The sequence below is a fragment of the Phoca vitulina genome, unplaced genomic scaffold (genome assembly GCF_004348235.1).
Source record: "Phoca vitulina isolate PV1807 unplaced genomic scaffold, GSC_HSeal_1.0 scaffold22, whole genome shotgun sequence".
Lineage (NCBI taxonomy): Eukaryota > Metazoa > Chordata > Mammalia > Carnivora > Phocidae > Phoca > Phoca vitulina.
In genome coordinates, this window is record NW_022589725.1 from 36,664,350 (window position 1) to 36,686,111 (window position 21,762).

Below are 21,762 nucleotides of genomic sequence, written 5' to 3' on the forward strand. Positions count from 1 at the left end.
CAGGCCCGCTGATTCTCCCGCAGCTGCAGGGGTTTCCCTAGGGAAGGAAGCGCCCGTGCACCCCTCCTCGGCTTTCACCCGTCTTACAGTGCGGCTGCGCAGCGGAGGCAACTGTCCCTTGGCCGTCGCCGTAGGCCGCGAGGCCCGGGAGCGCTTTTCTATTGGCTGGGCATGTTTGGCGCCAAAGAGCGAAGCAGAGGCGGAGGCGAGTCTCCGCAGCTGTGGGACTGGAAGCCATAGGATACCCAGAGCGGTGTGCTGAACCCGGCGACCGTTTGGCGTGAGAGCCGGCGGTTAGCGAGACATCGGGACCGGGGCGCGTACGATATGTTCTGCGAAAAGGCCATGGAGCTCGTTCGCGAGCTGCATCGCGCGCCAGAAGGGCAGCTGCCAGCCTTCAACGTGAGGGGGGGACGGGGTAAACAGGGCTGGCCTTGCTGAAGGGGCGGGGCTTGGGAGCGTAGGGGACGGGCGGGAGGAGGGTCGGCGACCCCGCGGGTCTAACCTGCGTCTCATCGGAGCGTGGGTTTTCTCACGGTGTCAGCTCCAAAGTCGGGAACAAAAATTTCGGAACACGGAAAAACAAAATATGGCAGGAAAAAGAGCATTCATGTTTATATCACCCAGCGATTTGGTGAATTTCCTGAGTATATTTCCTTCAGTGTTTTCCACGTATAGCTTTACTGCTGGTTCCTTTTTTGACCAAGCATTTCTTGGTTGCCTGAAAACAATCTAGCACTTGTTGAACCCTCAGGCAGAAGCTAGGCCTGTAAAGCCAGGCTGGGATTCGGACTCCGTTGTGTGACCTTGGGGCAGTTACTCAGGCTTTCTGTGCTGCCCGTTTCTTCTGTAAAAAATGGGAAAGAGCGTAACTCAACTCTTCCTGTAGTGAGGGCTCTGGGAGTGGCATATATATGTCAGGTTCCCTGGACAATGCCTGACACACAAGTAGCAGCGAAGTTAGTGTTTGCTACTAATTTTCTTTCTACCGCTGCTGCTACTGAAGTGGGAGAGCGAGTTTCTTGTCTCACGGAGACGAGAATGAATCTCGCGGACGAAGAAGAGTGAATAAAGCGGTAGAGGTAATTAAGTGAGGATACAGAAGTTCTCAGGAGTGAGAGGGGTCCGGACAGGGTTACCATTGAGGGCTTTTAGGGTTGGTCTTTTATAGAATGCTAACCAGGGAACTTAAATATTTTTGACTTCTCTATTGATAGCACCATTGAGTAAAGACTAGTGATAACACCTTCAGTGGCTTGCTTCCTTTTTAGGGTCCCATGATTCTTTGTTGGTCACAAGTAGCTGTTATAACAAGACCCCAGCTCTGACACCTAGGACAGGATGGTCTGGTTTGTTCCCTTATCTCTGGTTTCCTTACACCTCTGCATTTTGGGGATTTTTGTGAGCCCGATCCCGTGGCCCCCTACCTATCTCTCTCTACCTATCCCTGCCTGTCCCTTACTCACTACTACTTATTACCTTATTCTTATTTTTCTGTTACTACCCCAAAAGGGTGCTAAGCACGTAGCTTATGTTGTCTGTTGTTCTCATAGCTTATGTTATCTGTTGTTCTCATAAGAACGCTTTGAGATTTAAACCATTTCTTCCAGCCATATACAGAGGCTTGGGGAGATTAAGTATCTTGGCCATAGCCAGTAAGAGAGTGAAACTAGGATTTAAACCCTGGCAGTCTATGGGCGCCTGGGTGGCTCAGTTGGTTGAGCGACTGCCTTCGGCTCGGGTCATGATCCTGGAGTCCCGGGATCGAGTCCCGCATCGGGCTCCCTGCTCGGCGGGGAGTCTGCTTCTCCCTCTGACCCTCCTCCCTCTCATGCTCTCTGTCTCTCATTCTCTCTCTCTCAAATAAATAAATAAAAAATCTTTTAAAAAAAATAAAAAATAAAAAAATAAACCCTGGCAGTCTGGCTTCAGACCTGCACTCTAAATTCTATACTTGACTACTTTCCCTAGCATAGGGCAGCCACTGTGTGGATGCCAGGGCATGTTCTGCTGGGAGAAGGGCACAAAAAGGAGTATTAGAATGCAGTGTGAGGACACCAGAGAGGTGTACACAGGAGCATAAGGAGAAATGCTGGTATGAAAAGGGATAGAGGAGGGAGCATTTGGGCCACGCCTGGAAGGATGAGGTCCCCACTCTGAGAAGGAAGATAGGCATTGCAGCTGAAGGATACAGCCATGCAGAGACTCATGGTCACATAGGAAGGGGGGACTGACGTGTGTGCAGAGGCTACAAAGGTAGGTTCTAGGCCTAGGAGAGTTGGGTATTCACGTATAAGGCATTTGGAAGCTGGTAAAGGATTTTAGATAGGGGAGTGATAGGGCAGTTTTTTTATGTTTTAAGGGTAATGATGGCAGAACTACGTAGAACAGATTGGAGATAAGAAAGAACGGTGGCAGGGAGATGGTTATGGGTGGTTATGATCACTCTCTGACAGGCCTACTGTGAGAGCTGTGTATGGTCCAAACTGTGTCTGGTCGCTGGGTCCAGAAATCAGTGTCTGGGTTTCGGACATGAGGCAAACAGGACTTGTAACTGTTAGAACAGGGGTGGAGATGGGGTGGGTAATCAATGAAGGAGGAGTCAGAGGATCTTGGGGGGATTCTCTCTCAGGTACATCAGAGATCAGGAGGAAGAGTGTTTGGGGAACGGTGAGTTTTGTTTTGAACATTAAAGAGCACCTGGTCGAACAGTTAGGTCCTTTTGCAGATGAGACTGAGCCAAAAGAAATTACAGATCAAGTTCAGGGACTTTTCTGAACTTAAAGCATATTGGAGCAGAGCCTCACCTTGAACACAGGTTTCCTAGATTCCTGTCTGTTGTTCTTTCAGGACAGTTACTGCATTTAAAAAGTTAGGAGACAATGGTGGGAAGTTCAGCAGAGATGCTGGAATGCTAAGGCGTGCAGGCTCTAAAATATGACTCCACACTGCATTCAGACAACCAGGCACTTTGGAGGTTATCTAACATAGAAGGAGACAAGCCCAAAGAGACTCAGACTTGTCCAACAAGAGCTGGCCATGCCAGCCTTGCGACTGGTCCATCCAGCTCTCTGTTTCACTCAAATTTTAAGTTACCACTTCTGGGGGGGTCCAGGGGCAGAACTTAGAAGTTATAAAATCACTCCTTTTTCTAGGTCTTAGTTTGGCAGGGCACCTTTTGCAGCTTTTGCTGCATGTGCACCTTCCACTGACAAACCTACCACCTAGCCAGGTGACTCAGCAGCCTGGAAGACTCAGCCTGAGGAGGTTGGCCACTCTTTGACACAGCCAAGCAGCAACAGGCCAGTCCATCTGATTGATCTGAGGGCTGATAGGCCCATGACCCACAGGACCTTTCAAGAATCATTCCTTCCAGGAAAATGATAGTCACTGGGTCTAGAGCAGGGACTCTGCCTTGTTCATTCCAGGATCTCTCAAGGTTAGGTGCTGTATTCAGCAAATTGAAATAATTGTCCACTTTCTATATGCAGAACTGGTAATAGTTTAAGTGAGTTTTTAGGAAAATTATCTTGGGCTACCAGCATGAGGTGGGAACACAAAACAGTGCAATTTTTACTATAGATAAGTCTGAATCTGAAAACGTGTGTATTTTTTTTTTTTTAAAGATTTTATTCATTTATTTGAGACAGAACATGAACAGAGGGTAGGGACAGAGGGAGAGAGAGAAGCAGACTCCCCACTGAACAGGGAGCCCAACCCGGGGCTTGATCCCAGAACCCTGGGATCATGACCTGAACCAAAGGCAGACGCTTAACAACTGAGCCACCCAGGGGCCCCAGCATGTGTGTATTTTTTTTTTTAAGATTTTATTTATTTACTTGAGAGAGTAAGAGAAAACACAAGCAGAGAGGAGGGACAGAGGGCAAGGGAGAAACAGACTCCCCGCTGAGTGGGGAGCCCAATGTGGGACTCAATCCTGGGACCCTGGGATCATGACCTGAGCTGAAGGCAGATGCTTAACCGACTGAGCGACCCAGGTGCCCCACATGTATTTTTCTTTTTTTTTTTTTTTTTTAAAGATTTTATTTATTTATTTGACAGAGAGAGACACAGTGAGAGAGGGAACACAAGCAGGGAGAGTGGGAGAGGGAGAAGCAGGCTTCCCGCGGAGCAGGGAGCCCGATGCGGGGCTCGATCCCAGGACCCTGGGACCATGACCTGAGCCGAAGGCAGACGCTTAACGACTGAGCCACCCAGGCGCCCCTACCCCACATGTATTTTTATAAAATTATTTCACACATTGTGTCTTTTGTATACCTGCAGATCTATTAATCATACAAGAGTTTCAGCTATTCCTTAAAATATTATTTGCTGGTAAAAGGAATATTTAACTGAATTCTAATAAGTCAGACTTTTCTATGATCTCTTCTTAACTACTTGATGAAAGGAAAGATAGAAGTCATGCTTACATTTTTTATTTGGGGGGGGGGTTCTGGATTCAGTGTGCCGGGAGATGCCTACTTTTTCTGTAAAGGGGCAGTAGGGATCATACAGTATGTACTCCTTTGTATCTGACTTCTTTTGCTTAGTACAGTATATTTGAGAATATCCTTAATCAGTACGTTGATTGCACAAATTGTCAGTAATTCATTCCTTTTTATTGCCTTTTTTCTCTTTTTTTTATTGTGGTAAAATATATATAACATAAAATCTGCCATTTTAGCCAATTGTAAGTGTACACTTTAGTGCCACCAATTACATTCACATTGTTGTGCAACCATCACTCCTCTGTCCAAAACTTTTTCATCAACTGAAATAGAAACTCTGTAACCATTAAGCAATAGCTCCCCATTCCCCTCCTTCCCCAGCCCCTGGTAACTTCTAATCTACTTTCTGTCTTCATGAATTTGCCTATTTTAGATATTTCAGGTAAGTGGAATCTCACACTATTTATCTTTTTGTGTCTGGCTTATTTCACTTAGGATAATGTTTCCAAAGTTCATCCATGCTGATGCATGCAGTACTACATTCCTTTTTATGCCCAAATAATATTCCATTGAATGGATACACCATATTTGGTTTATTAGTTAATCCATATTTGGGTGTTGATGGATATTTGGATATGAATGAATATTGATGAATATTTGGGTGTTTTCACTTTGGGGCTGCCATAAATAATGCTGCTCTGAACATTTATGTACAAAGTTTTTGAATGAACGTATGTTTTCAAGTCTCTTGAGTATATACCTAAGAGTGGAATTGCTGGATAATATGGTAATTCTATGTTAAACTTTTTGAGGAACCATCAGATAGGGCTGCACCATTTTATATTCCTACCTATAATGTATGAGGGTTCCATTTCTCCTCATCCTCACCAACACTTGTAATAGCCATTACCAAAGGTATTGCTTTTTGGTAAGATATATAAATCAAATCAAAGAGTAGATCAAACATTGCTACAGACTTGGTGAAGGAATTAATGGATGTGTCAATATCATATGTTCTAGGAGGATGGACTCAGGCAAGTTCTGGAGGAGATGAAAGCTTTATATGAACAAAACCAATCTGATGTGTAAGTTTTGATGAGATTGATTTTTTTTTAAGATTTTTTATTTATTTATTTGAGAGAGAGAGCACGAGCGGGGGGGGAAGAGCAGAGGGAGAAGCAGGCTAGGGAGCAGGGAGCCTGACATGGGGCTTAATTCCAGGACCTCAAGATCATGACCCGAGCCAAAGGCAGATGCCCAACCAACTGGGCCACCCAGGCGCCCCTGATGAGACTGATATTTTAAATTTTTTTTTTTTTTTTTTTTTTTTATTCATGAGAGAGAGAGAGGCAGAGGGAGAAGCAGGCTCCCCGCCTTGCAGGGAGCACGATGCGGGACTCAATCCCAGGACCCTGGGATTGAGACTGATATTTTAAAACAGCTTAAGAAATACGATACTGAAGTCAGATAATGTTCCATTAGTTTTTTAGATACGATTTTTTTTTTTTTTTTTAATTCTCTGTGAGCCTGATCATGCTGTAGCTATACAGGACTGAGGAGATTTGTGTTGATCACCCTAAATCTGTGGGATTCAAATAGTGCATGGTACATAGCAGATGCTCAATAAATATTTATTTGAATGATATGACTTGCAAGGTTTTAGAGTGAATTTAAGAGATGAGACAGGAGCAAATAAAAATCCTAACAAAGTGAAACCTATAGTTTCTACTGCTCATTTGCACTAATAGCTGCCTAGTGCATTAAAGGGGTAACAGGCGATTCATAAACTTAGCAGTAGCAGCAGTAACTTCCAGCAGCTTGAGTGGAGTTCACCGAGAACCAGTGCGACAGAAGGCTACAGCCTGGTGCGTGAGAGGGCTCTAGTGTTAGAGAACATTTAGAGCTGAGCATGGTGGTGGCACAGTGGAGAATTTGGGCTGTGTGACAAACTTCATAGGTTCTTGTGATTTGGTGAAGAGTAAGACACAAGGAGGACCAACTCCGGGATCAGAGGTGAGGTATCCAGATCTCAGCCTAGAGAGACGTCCGTTTGTTACGTGATGTTTCACTTTTGGCCTTGTTTGGTACAGTGTTTTTATCAGTTACTTGGGCATAGAAATCAGTAACATGCTGGTAAGATCTGTGGAGCACATGAACAATGGGAACGTTTTCCAACTGTGGTGTTTAAGGAAAGATACAGAAAAATCTTCATAGATGGAATGAGGAACGGAACCATAGCAGGTTTACAGTAAGTGTAAGGCAGATATAAAGTCCTGAACTCAAGTTCCCAAGCAGTTTGTTCATTCATTAATTCGTACAACAAATACGTATTAAATGATTATGTGCTGATAAGTGGCTCTGGTATTTCAGCTGTAAACAACACAGTAAAGATATCTGCCCCCATAGCCCTCACAGTCTAATGCAGAAGAGAGATAATAAATACAGATACACCAAACTGGGATACATGCCATGAAGGAAAACAACAGAGTTCTGGGAGAGAATAGTTAATTAAAGATAGACTTAGATTGAGGAGTCAGGGAAGTTCTCTCCAAGGAAGAAACCTTTTAGCTGAGATCTAAAGGAGAAGCCGGTTTCCATGAGGCAGTGATTGTGGGCAGAGAGCATCCTAGGTGGAGGGGGCAGCATATGCAAAGGCCCTGAGTTGTGAAGAAGGGTGGGGTGCTCAGGACAGTGATAATTAAAGAAAGCCAGTGTGGCTGAAGCTTAGCAAGCAGGCAAAGGTTGACACCAGGTGAGAATTTTAAGCACGTGGGGCTGATGGTGGCATGGCTGTGTTTTAAAAGATCACCCTTGCTGCTGCGTGGACAGTAGACCAGGGGACCAAGAGGAGAGGGAGGCACGCTGGCCATCCAGGTGACAGCAGAGGTGACCTGGACTAAGCAGAAAGTGAACAGGTTAAAGACATATTTATTTAGGAGGTGGCCTAACAGGCCTTAGTCCAGTAAGGGAATGATTTTCCTGTATTTGCTATATTTGTACCATTTGCAAATTTGTGATCCAAAATTCTGTGCCCCACCGTCCTAATTTCTTTCTTGGTGGGGGATGGGGGCAGTCACTATTACCAGTTTCTGTTAAAATTTTTTGTCAGAGGAAGTCTATTCCTTTTTAATTACTCGTGTAAAAGTAAAATTTTTTAGGAAGTCCTTATGTACTTAATGAAATACTCTGGAGTTAGCTTGGATATATTTTATTTGTACTGTTTCTTTATAATCCAGAGCACATTGTAAACAATGTGGAGAACGAGTCTGACTTTCAGAGAGTGACAGAAGTGTACAGAGCAGATCTAGAAGACATGATAGGACCGGGACATAGATTTTTGCCTCTATTTTCAGGGCCTGGAGCAGGCACTGCGGGAAGGAATCCTTTTTGTATCCATCCAGTTCCTTTTAAAACTCCAAAGTAGATTCTTACTCATCCTGTACATCTGTCTTTGATTTGTGTTTTCCCATCATTTTTATTATGGTAAAATAATAACATAAAATTTGCCATCTCAACCCTTTTTAAGTGTACAGTTCAGTAGTATTAAATATGTGCATAATGTTACACAGCTATCACCACCATCCATCTTCATAATCCTTTATCGTGGAATACTGAAACTCTGTGCCCATTAATTAATTATAAATCTGGTTTTTAAATGTGATACTTGTCTAATATCTAAGGAGATGTACATTTTGTAGGGTAAAACCAAAATTTTTCCCTCTCTGTGTGAACAACACTGCAGTATAAGACACGTACATAGGTGAAGATCAATAAATATTTGTGGGATAACTGAAGGACCATTTTGACTCCATTTTATTCCAAGGATTTGGAAAAACCATCAAAAGAGTAGTACCATTTAAAATAAAAACATGATATAAGACCATAATCTTGTGAACCATGATGTTAGGTTTATCTCTTATTCCAGCCTGATAAAAGAATTCCAAAAAGTGAGTAAATACAATATGTGTCTTTTGAAAATAATGGAGATTAATCAGTGTGCAAAAATGCATAATACCAAATGGTTAAATGAAATATCTATAGCATGATCTTAGGTAAATTAGTTTACTTTTGGCTTTCAGCTTTCGGCTTTTTTATCTTTTAACATACCAGTAAAATCTCTGATATGGAGCAGGTACTATTTGGTTAGATTAACCGCTAATTATAAATAGATAAAAACAAACAAGGAAGTCAGTTGTTAGTTGGCTTTGAAAGTTTATCTTATGCTGAAATATGTATATTTGTTCTTTTCTTCTTTAAATGTTCTTACCAGAAATGAAGTGAAGTCGGGTGGACGAAGTGACTTGATACCAACCATCAAGTTTCGACACTGTTCTTTGTTAAGAAATCGACGCTGTGCTGTAGCGTACCTGTAAGCTTCTCAATTTTTGCTTGGGGTGGCAGGGAACAATGGAGGGCTTTCCATGTGGCTTCCTAATTAACCATTTCAAATGGATAACAGAAATTCTTGATTTGTTTTTCCTGTATAAGCATTCTAAGTACTTCTTTTTTCCATTAAATTTTTTTTTTTTTTTTAAAGATTTTATTTATTTATTTGACAGAGAGAGAGAGACAGCGAGAGCAGGAACACAAGCAGGGGGAGTGGGAGAGGGAGAAGCAGGCTTCCCGCCGAGCAGGGAGCCCGATGTGGGACTCGATCCCAGGACCCTGGGATCATGACCTGAGCCGAAGGCAGACGCTTAACGACTGAGCCACCCAGGCGCCCTCCATTAAATTTTTTTTTATCATGAAAAATTGCAGTATTCATAAAACCGGGGAGAATAATATGAACCCCCATGGAGCTATCATATAGGCTTAACAGTTTTTAACATTTTCCCATATTTGCTTCATCTTGTTTTATTAGCCTGTGTTAAACTATTCTAGAACCTGATGGCGTTTTACCACCGAATACTCTAAGAAATAAGGACCTTTTGGGCCTTTTCTCCCATGAGCATGGCACTATTCTCAAACCTAGAGAAACAAAGAACCCTTCACTGCACCCATCCAGTCCATACGTATGTTTCCCTGTCATCCCCAAGGTGTCTTCTTGCAGACTGTCATGCAGTCTTGTACCTTCTTTCTGTCCTAGGTATGACCGATTGCTTCGGATCAGAGCACTCAGGTGGGAGTACGGCAGCATCCTGCCCAATGCCTTACGATTTCACATGTCTGCTGAAGAAGTAAGCTAGTACTGTTGTTCACGTTTCCGAATCTGGAAAATGCTGGTTCTGGCATTGTTCTGTAATAGTATTTATGGTATTTCTCTTTGTCTTTAATGTCTGTTTTTCAGCAGTTTTTGGTCTGTATTTATTTAGTATATACTATGATGAGAATGGCAGGAGCAATTCTAAATGCTATGTGGAAACCTCTCTGATTAACAAAATAAAGGGTCCTACTTATTAGTGATCCATCAGTAGGGTTAAAGAACTGGCATTATTTAGGGATTTTCCAAAGAAAGAGTGTGTGTACTTTCCTAGTCAACATGAATATCTGTAATAAAACTCTTCATTTGACCCATCACTAAGGCTCAGAGCTAGCCCAATATTTAAGGACATAGGACTAGACTCAAGTAAACTTGGGTTCAGATCTTGTTTCTGCTACTGTCTAATCTTTGGTAAGTGACTTGAGTTCTCTCTATGCCTAAATTCCCTCATTTACACAATGAGGATGGTAGTACTTACCTATTAAAGGCTTGCAGTGACTTCTGACACTCTAGAGTTAGACCAAACTTCACAGGCTAAGACTGCCCTTACTGCAGACACCAGCCATAGGTTTGGGGGTTCCCAGGGCTTCCCGCCATTCTAACTGGCTACAAATTTGGGGGGTCCTGCTATCTCCATAGGTTTGGAGCTTTGAATCTCTTGATGCCAGTTGAACTTCTAGAGAGGAGAGGGGAGCTAGAGATGGAGCTCAGTCACATGGATAGTGTTTTAAGCAATGGTGCCTGTGTGATGAAACCCCAGTAAAAATTCTGGACACCAAAACTGGTGTGAGCCTCCCTGGTTGATAGTACTTTGTGTGTATTGTTACATACCATTGTGCCACGACGGCAGTGTGTCATGATTCCATAGGGAGAGGACACTAGAAGCTTCATGTTTGCTTACTCAGGGAGCAAGAATGTCCTGTCCCCTTAAGGTCCTTTTATCCAGACTAAGAATCAAACTGACATGAGACAAATTTTTTTTTTAAGATTTTATTTATTTATTCATTAGAGAGAGAGCGAGCATGCACATGCACAAGCAGGAGGAGGGGCAGAGGGAGAGAATCTCAAGCAGACTTTGTGCTAAGCACAGAGCCCAGCTCGGGGCTCGTTCTCACAACCCTGAGATCATGACCTGAGCCAAAGTCAAGAGTTGGACACTTAACTGATTGAGCCACCCAGGTGTCTCAATGTGAGACAGATAAACAGGAGAAAATCAAATTTCATACATACAGGGAATCCACACAGACACGGAAATTTCAAAAACAGGCAAAATGAGGTCTTTTTTGTTGTTGTTAAGTAAGCTCAATGCCCAATGTGGGGCTTGAACTCAAGACTCTCAGATCAAGAGGATCTACAGTCATATGCTCTACCAGTGGAGGCAGCCAGGAGCCCCAAGGGTTAGGGGTTTAGGACTTCAAAGGGAAAGAATGTAATCCTCAGGAAGAATGAAAAAGAGCAAATGTTTGGTAAACAGATGTTTGCTGGGCCCACAGAAAACAATGAGACAAAGAGAGGACTTTGATCAAACAGGCCTTTCTAGGTCCCTCCCTGTCTACCATACCTTGTTCACAGTATAATATAGTTGTTTATGGTCAGAGCTCTCTTCCTGGAGCAGATCCTCTAAATTTTTTTAAGGCAGTTGTAAGGAAGGTAAAGAGCTTTTCTTGAATCTGCTGGGTTTTAATTGTTTTTTAACTCAAAACAGTCTTCATGCCAAATTGGCCCATCTTGGGGTGACCTGCCCTTGGTCCCTATAGTACCTTCCCAGACCTCACCCTGTGTCTCTTCCTTCAGCTGGTAGCGATTCTTATTCTTTTCACTATGGTAAAGTTATGATTCCTGCACACACACACACTTTCTGATGAGGATTATGAAGACGTTTTTCTATGGACTCTTTTAGGAGCTGTATTGTTTTACCTTTCATGAGGAGATCTACAGTACTGGCATTGATTTCTGTGTATAATGTTGCATTTTGAATACGGATATTGAGATGATCTAGTACATTTAATTGAAAAGGTTCTCCTTTCCCCATTGCTCTATGTGTGGTGCCACTTTTGTCATAAATTGAGTGTCAATATATCTGAGGATTTGGGATAGGGGACTTTCTCTTCTGTTCTCTTAATCTGTCCTCATACCAATTCTACAGTGTTGTAATTATTGTAACTTTATTGTAAGTCTTGAGTGTGTATTACCATCTTTTTCTTTTTCAAGTGTCTCAACTATTTTTGGCCCTTTGCATTTCCATGTAAATTTTAGACTCAATTTGTCAGGTTCTATTTTTTTAATTGAGATTTTGATTGAGATTGAATTGAATCTATAGGTGAGTTGATACGATTATAATACTGAATCATATATGTGGTAATCCCTCCATATATTTAGGTCTTCTTTAATATCTCTCAACAATGAAAAAAGAACAGATTTACTGAGATATAACTTATATACCATAAAGTTTGCCCTTTTAAAGTATACAATTCAGGTTTTTTTGGGTTTTTTTTTTGGTATATTCAGAGTTGCGCATCTATTACCACCATCTTATTCCAGAACATTTTCACACCCCCAAAAGAAACTCTGTATCCATTATCAGTTACTCCATATTCTCTCCAGTCTTCCCAGCCCCTGGAGGTTACTAATCTTTCTCTGTATATAGGTTTACGTATTATGGATTTTTCATTTAAGTGGAATCATGCAGTATGTGGCCTTTTGTGCCTTTCACTTAGCATGTTTTTAAGGTTCATCCATGTGCTAACATGTATCAGAACTTCATTCTGATGTATGGCTGAATAATATTCTATTGTATGGATATACATATCTTATCCACTCATCAGTTGATGGACACTTGGGTGTTTTTCTCAGCAGGGTTTTATAGTTTTCAGAAAAACTGTCAATGCAGAGTTTGGAGAGATCATAATTCTGAAATGGTGTTTTTTTCATGGTTCTGTATCTGGTCAGATGTTCCTTAGGTCTGTGATTAAGTATGCTAGTATGTAACTTCTATGAGCATAGAGATTTTTGTTCACTTTGTTAAATGATCCATCCTAAATCCCCAGACTGGTGCCTGGTTCATAGCAGGCAATTAGTAATACTTGTAGTTTAAATGAATGAATGGTCAGTAGTGATCTATGTGGGGAAATGGGCTATTTATGAAAGGATGAGTATACAATTTCTGCAAGTTTGTTTTCTTATAACTTTGTCAAATGACTGTCTTTATGTTTACAGATGGAGTGGTTCAATCATTATAAAAAGTCCCTTGCTACTTATATGAGGTCACTGGGAGGAGATGAAGGTTTGGACATCACACAGGATATGAAACCTCCAAAAAGCCTATATATAGAGGTAAATATACCTTTTAAGAAGGATTTTTCTTGGCATGCCTGGCTGGCTCAGTCGGTAGAGCATGTGGCTCTTAATCTCGGGGTTGTGAGTTTGAGCCCTATGTTGGGTGTAGAGATTAGTTAAAAATAAAATCTTAAAAAAAAAAAAACAACTAAAATAAAATAGATTTTTCTTCAATGCATAGATTATGCTTACTTTTGTCTAAGAAGAGGGGGGTATATGACTATATATTAACTTACATTAAAAAAGAAAGGAGGGCTCCTGGGTGGCTCAGATGATTAGGCGTCTGCCTTCAGCTCAGATCACGATCCCGGAGTCCTGGGATCGAGCCCTACATCGGACTCCTGGCTCGGCAGGGAGCCTGCTTCTCCCTCTCCCCCTGCCTCTCCCCTTGCTCGTGCTCTCTGTCTCTGTATCTCTGTGTCTCAAATGAATAAATAAAATCTTAAAAAAAAAAAAAAAAGAAAAGAAAGGAAACATGTATCCAAACCAAAAATGTTACCTCTAGGGGGATGGTGGGAATAGGATAGAATAGCTAAAATTTTCTGAATTTGCATTTGTATTTTAACAGGGTTAACTTTGGAACCATACACATATTTTACATATTATTAAAAAAATTAAAGTGGAAAACCAACCCACAGATTTTGAAAGCAGAATGAAACATATGAACCTATGTTTCAAGTTGGTAGATTAGTCACACAGGAATTATTTTAAATTACTTTAAAATACATAAATTGATTGTATATCCCTAGTGGATATGTTCTAAGGATGAAAAGAACTACAAAGAAATCTTAACCTGTTTTTAGTAATCATATTATGATTAGTAATATCATTACTGTTATTTTGAAACAGTTTATATATTGATAAATCAAGCAAAAAAGTAGTGGCACCAGGAACCAAGATTTTCAAAATAAGAGAAAAGTGATTCAAATATTAAAATGAAAAAGTTAAGTGAAAATCCTATATTCCCAAACTGGAGTTAGAAATATCAGCATGGACTCATGTTGAATCATCTTTTTTTTTTTTTTTTTTTTTAAAGATTTTATTTATTTATTTGACAGATAGAGACATAGCGAGAGAGGGAACACAAGCAGGGGGAGTGGGAGAGGGAGAAGCAGGCTTCTCGCTGAGCAGAGAGCCCGATGCGGGGCTCGATCCCAGGACCCTGGGATCATGACCTGAGCTGAAGGCAGACGCTTAATGACTGAGCCACCCAGGCGCCCCTTGAATCATCTTTTTTTAAAAAAGTGTTTTTTAGCTCTGTCCACGGGACAGACGTAGAAACACCAACCAACCCAATGCCATAAGCAGCCAAATTCTGGAGTCTAAATCCCATTTCCCACTAAAGGAAACCCGACTTAACTAGAGGGGGAAATAAAAGGTTGATTCCAGGTTCTAAATAAAATGCAGAAGCTGTGCTTGGAATACCTTGTTTCCCTAGAAAGCAGAGTGTTTTAAGGACTACAGGGGGGAGTGCTAAAAAAGTGGGAGCCGATTTGAAGGAGCTCTCACTGGCCAAAGAAGGAATAATCCAAGCATCAAAATGATTAACTGCAGTGAATTGCATCACATCAGTTATGTTAGAAGCATGAATGCATAATGATACCAAATAACAATAACAATTTAAAAAATAAAATATTTTTGGTCCCTCGTGGAGAATATGAGGGATGCAACTCATTTTGAAAAGTGGTGAATAAAAGTATAGGATCAAGCATCTATCAGCCTTTACTGTATAAACTCTTATCTCAGGGTAGCCAAATTGTTTACAAGGAAATTTCTTCTTTATAGTAGAATTCCAGCTAACAAATGCAGTAGAATAAAAGAACTAAATTAGTGCCATTTTGTAGCCATAACACATAGAGGCAAATAGCTTCGAAAACCAGTAGGTGAAAAGTTAATGGAGATGAAGATGATGTTTATGGATGGGTACAGGTAACACCTAGACCCACTGATCAGTCTTAACATCCAGAAAGGAACAGCCAGATATTTTGTGCTTCACAAGGTCCTGTGAGAGGAAATTTGTAACACCATTTGCCAGAAAATCAAAACTGATCTGATCTAGCCTCTAGACAAAACTTCAGTTTATAGGAAATTCAGGGACCGAGGAACATGCTAAGTGACCCCACAGGGATCCACAACAAAATCTAGTTTGTGGGAAACTACCAAAGTACCCACTTTTTTTTTTTAAGATTTTATTTATTTGACAGAGAGAGACACAGCGAGAGAGGGAACACAAGCAGGGGGAGTGGGAGAGAGAGAAGCAGGCTTCCCGTGGAGCAGGGAGCCCGATGCGGGGCTTGATCCCAGGACCCTGGGATCATGACCTGAGCCGAAGGCAGACGCCCAACGACTGAGCCACCCAGGCGCCACCCCACTTTCTTTATCAATAGATTGCCAAGGGGAAGAGGGAAAAGGGAGAGAACTGTATAGATTAAAAGATGTGGAGACATGTCAGAAATGTGTCATGTGTAGCTCTTGTTGGATTCTGATGTAACATGGCAGCTTTAAAGAAAACACTCATGAAGCAGATGGGGGAATGTGGGTATTAACCGGGAATTTCATGATGTAAAAAATTATTAAGATGATGTGATAACAGTATTGAGATTGTTTCTTAAAAAGAATCTTACACCTGAAACTAATACAACACCAACTGAAATTAAATAAAAACTTAAGAAAAAAAAAGATATTGAATGAAACCAAAAGCTGATTCTTTGTGAACAAGAATAAAATAAACCTCTAAAAAAATAAATAAAAAGAATCTTATTTTGTAGAAATAAATACCTAAATATTTACAGATGAAATGGTATGTAGGATTTGCTTCAAAAGAATCCAGAAGTAGATAAGGAAGCAAGATTGGCCACATGTTGATAACTGTTGAAGACAGTTGATGGAGTTTCATTATATTAGTCTTTTTTACTGCTGAATGTTTGAGATTTTCCATAATATAAGTCTATTTAAAGAAGCAAAAAGGTCGTAGTGGTGGTGGGGATTTTTCTTAAATGGTATTTCTCGAACTAAGTAAAATACCTTTGGAAGTCATGTTAAGATTCCAGAGGAATCACAGGGCATGAAATTATCTAGGAAAAGTAGAAGATGAACTTGCTGGTGGGGCTGGCTTCACTCATAACCAATGCGAGACCTCAGGAGCACAAACTCCTGTCATGGGTTCTCATGGGAGAGGAAAACTGATAGCTACAGTCTGTCGGTGATCTTCTTGGCAGTTACAGAGGTGGTTATCAAAAGGCTGCCTTACCCCTCCTACCTTCTGACCAAGAATCTCTCTTGATTCTTATGATGTGAGTCTGCATCTCTTCTTTCATGGTGTACTTCTACATATTCCTGGGAAACAATCTGAATATTGAAGAAGATTGGAAGAATCCCTTTAAAACAGAAATTGTGGAGACTTACCTATGTTCTATTCTCAGATACTGATATTTCATGGAAGAATCTGTAAGAGGCAAGTTGGAGTCGATAAAACATTCTCTTTTCTTTGTAGATACATATTTTGATTTTCCAGGATTTGCAGAGGGAACACAATACGTGATGTTGTCTTCCCTCACCAGCTCCCTGGGTTTCTTTGCTGTCGGCACAGACATACACATACTTTGGAGATCCTGCCATTCTCCTTCCTCCCCATCCAAACAGAACAACTGGCTCCTCAGTAAGGAGTCCTAGGCCCAGGTACACAGAGAAGAAACAGACAGAAAGCCTAGGATTTGTACTGTGTGGGTATTTTTATAACCCCTATTTATTTTATGGTCACTATATATTAAAAACTATTTAGATAAAACAACAGTTTTTCTTTTCAGGTGCGGTGTATAAAAGACTACGGAGAATTTGAAGTTGATGATGGTACTTCAGTCCTATTAAAAAAAAATAGCCAGGTATTTCTCATCTTGAGATACTTTAAATCTTATGAGTGTTGAATGATGGAAATGTTAGACTCAGTAGCAAAGTAAATGTTGCCTTGTGATGATTATTTATATCATAAGCATTATGCTTAGTATAAGACACCCTGTTTTGTCTGTTTTCTAAATATAAAGACTTGCATATACCAAGAAAAGGTTAATTTACTAGGTTATTGCTTGTATTTAACACTAAGCATGTTCCTGGGAAATTATCACAATGGGCCTTATTCTAGGTAAGTGGGCTTATTCTAGTTCAGGGCCTATTAAATTGTTGAATTTAACTGCTTTTTAAAATTTATTAAAAAGGTGCTAAGCACTCATTTTCAGCTTGTAGGTCACCTTTCAAATTCCTGTTCTTTGGCAAATAGTGATATGGATCAAAAATTTCTAAGTATTTAACATATAAACATAACAGTTTAACAGAGAAAGATTGAAATTGTGGAGCTGTAATTTAAGCTAAATTTTTTCTTACAAAGAACCTCAATGTATTTATTTTCTTAGAAGTCTTCAAGTTCACATTAGCTGAATTCACATTAGCTAGATTTATTTTTATCCTGTCTCAATTGTTTGTAGTCACATTAGCATAGGAGGAAGAATGACCTAATAAAAACTTTCTTTCCCATTTTGTTTTCAACCAGTTAGTATCTAATGACCTTGTGTCATTGATGTCTTTGTTTGTGCCCTGTTTACTGGTACCCTTTAAATAGTTTCCTAACACAAACGTTGAACATTCTAAAGACAGATTTTTCAAGGGACCCTAAAATCTTTGGTTGTTAGAGCAAAACTTTCCCTCCCAAGTATCCTCTTGGAAGTAGGATACTAATGAATAGAAAGCAGATGGTGAAGAAGTGCTCTCATAAAAATCTGTATTTCTGGAGGACACAGCAGGAAGCTGTGGTTCACAAGAACAAAGCTATCCTCATAAGGAAGATAGAAGAAAACGGCATCTCAAACACCGTCATCCTGTGCATCTGTGTTTGAATTTCCTTCTCAAGCTCTTTGGCTGATCTCTCCACTAGAGTGCCCCTATGGGCTGGGGCAGGTGGAAACCAGTTGAGCCCCTCCCCCCGCCCCCCCCCAACCCCATGCTCCAGTGCTAGACAGTTGTCACTCTCTGTGGACCACCAGAAGCCTTCCCCTTGAGATGCTTTTAACTTGTCTCTCAGTAGTGCCCTACCCTCAATTGTAAAAGTAGAGGACAATTTTATATGCCTTTTACTTACTATATATTTATCTACTTCTAAAATGTCTAACCACATCTAAAGCCAATTTTCTATAGACTCTGGTGTAGATCATCCACATAATATAAAACAATAGGGAAGCATTTTTTTTTTTAACCATAGATTTCTTTATACTTGTCCATATGGCAAGCATGATTGTATTTGTCCAGAAATCAGAAACTCCTCTCCCTTTGTAGTAGGAATTGGAATAACTTAAACAAACAACTCAACATTTTTTTCCCCTTTTTTTACATTTTACATTCTTAAGGCATTTAAAAAATTCATTTAACAAGTTAGACAGCAGGGTGTCTTCCTGACTGGTCGGGAGGGATTTATTTGGTCACGGGCCCCTCGATAGGCCTGCGAGCTGGTGAGGAAGGCCCATCAGGTGTGCAGGGCTGTGGAAGCACAGCCCGCTCCCCCGAACTAGTGTGATAATCCCTTGTTATTATCGTAATATCGTTATTATCGTAATAATCCTACGGTTATTTTCTAAGATGATTTGCTCTGAACTTCCTAACATAGCGTTTTTAGTTTTTACCCAAGTATGTCTGTCTTTTCTTTGAGATTTCTTTGGTCCTCTGTGAGCCTGGGAAGTTTTCCTGCCTTGCTGCCTGCACCTCCCCACCCCAGACTTCAGTAAACACTCCATTTTAAGACAGGGAGACTCCTTTCGGCCTCAGAACGAGAGTGGTTTCCTCTCGGACACTCAGGGTGAGCCTTAGCTGGGTCCCAGTGTCTTCACACACGTGTGAACAGCACCCACGCTGCAGATTACAGATACTTTTAATCCTTGAAAAATTCAGGAGGAAAGAGGCCACTGCTGTTATAAGAATAAATGTTCAGACTCAATACTAGAGAAGCTTAATCAAGAAGATGCTCCTTTCGGTGGTCTTCCTGACAAGCTGTCGTCCCACTTGTGGTCCACTGCTGCAGAATCCCACCCCTGGGTTTTCTGTGCGTAAATCCCAAAGTGCAGACACCGAGCAGAATTCCTGCTGGAATGCAGAAGTCTTCAGTTAAGTTTAACTGAAGCAAACTATGAATTTATTTATAAAAATCAGAATTCAGTACAGTTTTAAGTGGCTTCAATTTCAGTTGACTAAAATAGCAAATGTACTTAAGTTTAGCTTTTAGCTACTTAGCTGCTTGAAAAGTATGTAATCGGTTGCTGCTTTTTAATGATGCAAAAATTAATTTAAATTCTTTTCCAATTGTTTCTCTTCCTCTCTCCCCCATTTCCCCTCAGCACTTCTTGCCCCGGTGGAAGTGTGAGCAGCTGGTTAGACAGGGCGTTCTGGAGCACGTGCTGTCCTGACGTTGTGCTGAGGCCCCGCCAGGCTGCCCTGTGGTGCGAGGGAGGCCACACCACAGAAGAGTGTTACACGTCCCTCTCCAGCCTCACCTCTTTGGTTTTAAAGGTCACAGACGTTCTTTACGATAACCAGGAGTATCTGGCTAAGGAGTGGGTTTGTTTTTCTTTTGTACAGGATTCATCCTCCTCTTTGTAATAAACTGTAAGCTGTTATCTATAATTACAACATGCCTACAGTTACTACAATGGTTTTTTTGACAATGTTTTTTTTAATGAAAGTAAACATTTGTTAACATTTGATTTTCTTTTTTCCCCCCGGTAATGACTATTTTTTCAGTGAACATTTCCAGCCCATGGTGTAGCATACTGTCTTAAAGTACAAATCCAAGGAAGGTAATACCTTTCCTAAGTTACAAAACTTTGGCAAATTAATACAGTACTCTTTAATATAATAAAATCCTTTTTTGTTGTTGCCGGGGTCATGTGTTACTTTAGTGATAATTTTCACTCCAAAAATGTCATTTAAGTACCAAAACACTGTGCTTTGTAATGGTGCCTTATAGCAGAACAAGTTATTTTATACAAATTAATGTCTTTAATTTAAAACTATGTAATTTCTCCTTTTATTTATTTATTTATTTATTTGGAGGGGTAGGGGAGAGGAGGAGCAGAAGGAGAGGGAGAGAGAGAGAATCTCTCCACATTGTATTTGTCCAAAAACCAGATAATCTCTCCAGCGCGGAGCCTGACGTGAGGCTTGAACTCTCGACCCTGGGATCCTGACCTGAACTGAAATCAAGAGTTGGACACTTAACTGACTGAGCCAGCCAGGTGCCCCTGTAATTTCTCCTTTTAAAGAGCATTCCCTCAGGGGCTCCTGGCTGGCTCAGTTGGAAGAGCATGTAACTCATGATCTCAGGGTTGTGAGTTGGAGCCTCACATAGGGTATAGAAGTTAAACTGAAATAAAACTTAAAAAAAAAAAATAAATAAAGAGCATTCCCTCATACAAGTTTGTGAAGTTTACCACAGCAGGGTAATTGTATGTGTTCAGGTGGCTCTGCTTTGGAAGAATTCCAATGCATGACAAGTTTTAAAATTCTACCTTAAAAGAGATTATTATTGCCAATATGATTTCCAAGTACTTTTCAAAAATTATGAAATTTTTGCATAAATACTGGAATCCTCAAAATTAGGTGGTCATTTCAAACACTACTACTTTCAGATGGTCCCTTTTATTTAGAAACCCTGTACCTCTTTGGTTTAATGAAAAGTCATATAGCTTTTCTTTAGCTTATTTAAAAAGAAACTCTGCCTAAAATATAGTTGTTTTTTTAAAGATTTATTTATTTCAAAGAGAGAGCCAGTGAGTGTGGGGGAGGGAAGGGGTAGAGATAGAATCCCAAGCAGACTCCCCACTGAGTGGGAGCCCAACGGGGAGCTCAATCCCACAACCCTGAGATCATGACCTGAGCCAAAATCGAGAGACAGACACTTAACTGACTGAGCTACCCAGGTGCCCCTCAGCATTTAATTTTTGTATTAACCATTCCACTGCTTCTCAGCCCAGTATTATTAGCAGTCGAAGATACTGCACTTGCCATCAGTCCTTCAAGGTAACTGCTTAGACGGACTCCTTTCACAATAATTATGTCTTCTTGAGTCAAAACGGTTTTTTCTGTGTCCTGAGGATGTGGTTTTTATGTGAGTTTCAACTACTGAAACTGTAAATAAAATATTAGTAGATTCAAGTTCCATTGTTTTCTCTGTAGGATCAAGTACAGAATGTTCTTGCACCTGTGTTTTAGTTCTTGCTGCATCCAATAAGATTTCACAAAGGAAGGCAGTCCTGTCTGTGCTGAGCAGTGTACCGCTGTGCAACTTTCCAGGGCGATCTATAAGTCTATCCAATCAATCAACTCCAACCACACTTGGAGAGTTTGGGTATTTCTGCATTGCAGCTGTTGTAACAGTTTCCCATGGGTGGTCAAAGATGCTCTCTGAAGTCCAGATCTTCATGGTGCTGGCAGCCAGCCTGATGTCTATGCAGCACTGGGGGAAAAGGCGGCCAAAAAGTCACACTTGACCCCACCCCATCCCCAGCCGCCCTGCTGCCATTTGAATTTCTTTTAAATAATCTCTTGCTGCATAGTGAGAAGGTAGGTCTCTACATCTTGTGTTGTTTCTGGTGGTGTGTTTTGGGCAAGCCCAGAAGCTGGGTTTCTGGGATACACGTTTCCAAATCACACGGGCAGGTGGAAATGATGGTCTGTCCAGATTTTCAGTGTATGTAACGTTTAATGACAGTAATTTATCATCTGGCTGTTTGGGAAGGCAGA

General features: G+C 40.9%; 1 protein-coding gene and 1 pseudogene across 1 annotated transcript; one reads left to right on the forward strand and one right to left on the reverse strand.

The window, feature by feature from the left end:
• Positions 1-205: 205 nt before the first annotated feature.
• On the forward strand, positions 206-19,895 carry GINS1 (GINS complex subunit 1). Its single transcript, XM_032419407.1, has 7 exons — positions 206-402; positions 5,469-5,533; positions 8,719-8,817; positions 9,535-9,625; positions 12,865-12,981; positions 16,791-16,865; positions 19,359-19,895. Exons 1-7 carry the CDS (start codon positions 328-330, stop codon positions 19,425-19,427), a joined length of 591 nt encoding a protein of 196 aa, XP_032275298.1. The 5' UTR covers positions 206-327; the 3' UTR covers positions 19,428-19,895.
• LOC116641972 lies at positions 19,511-21,484 on the reverse strand (annotated as a pseudogene).
• Between the last annotated feature and the right edge of the window lie 278 nt (positions 21,485-21,762).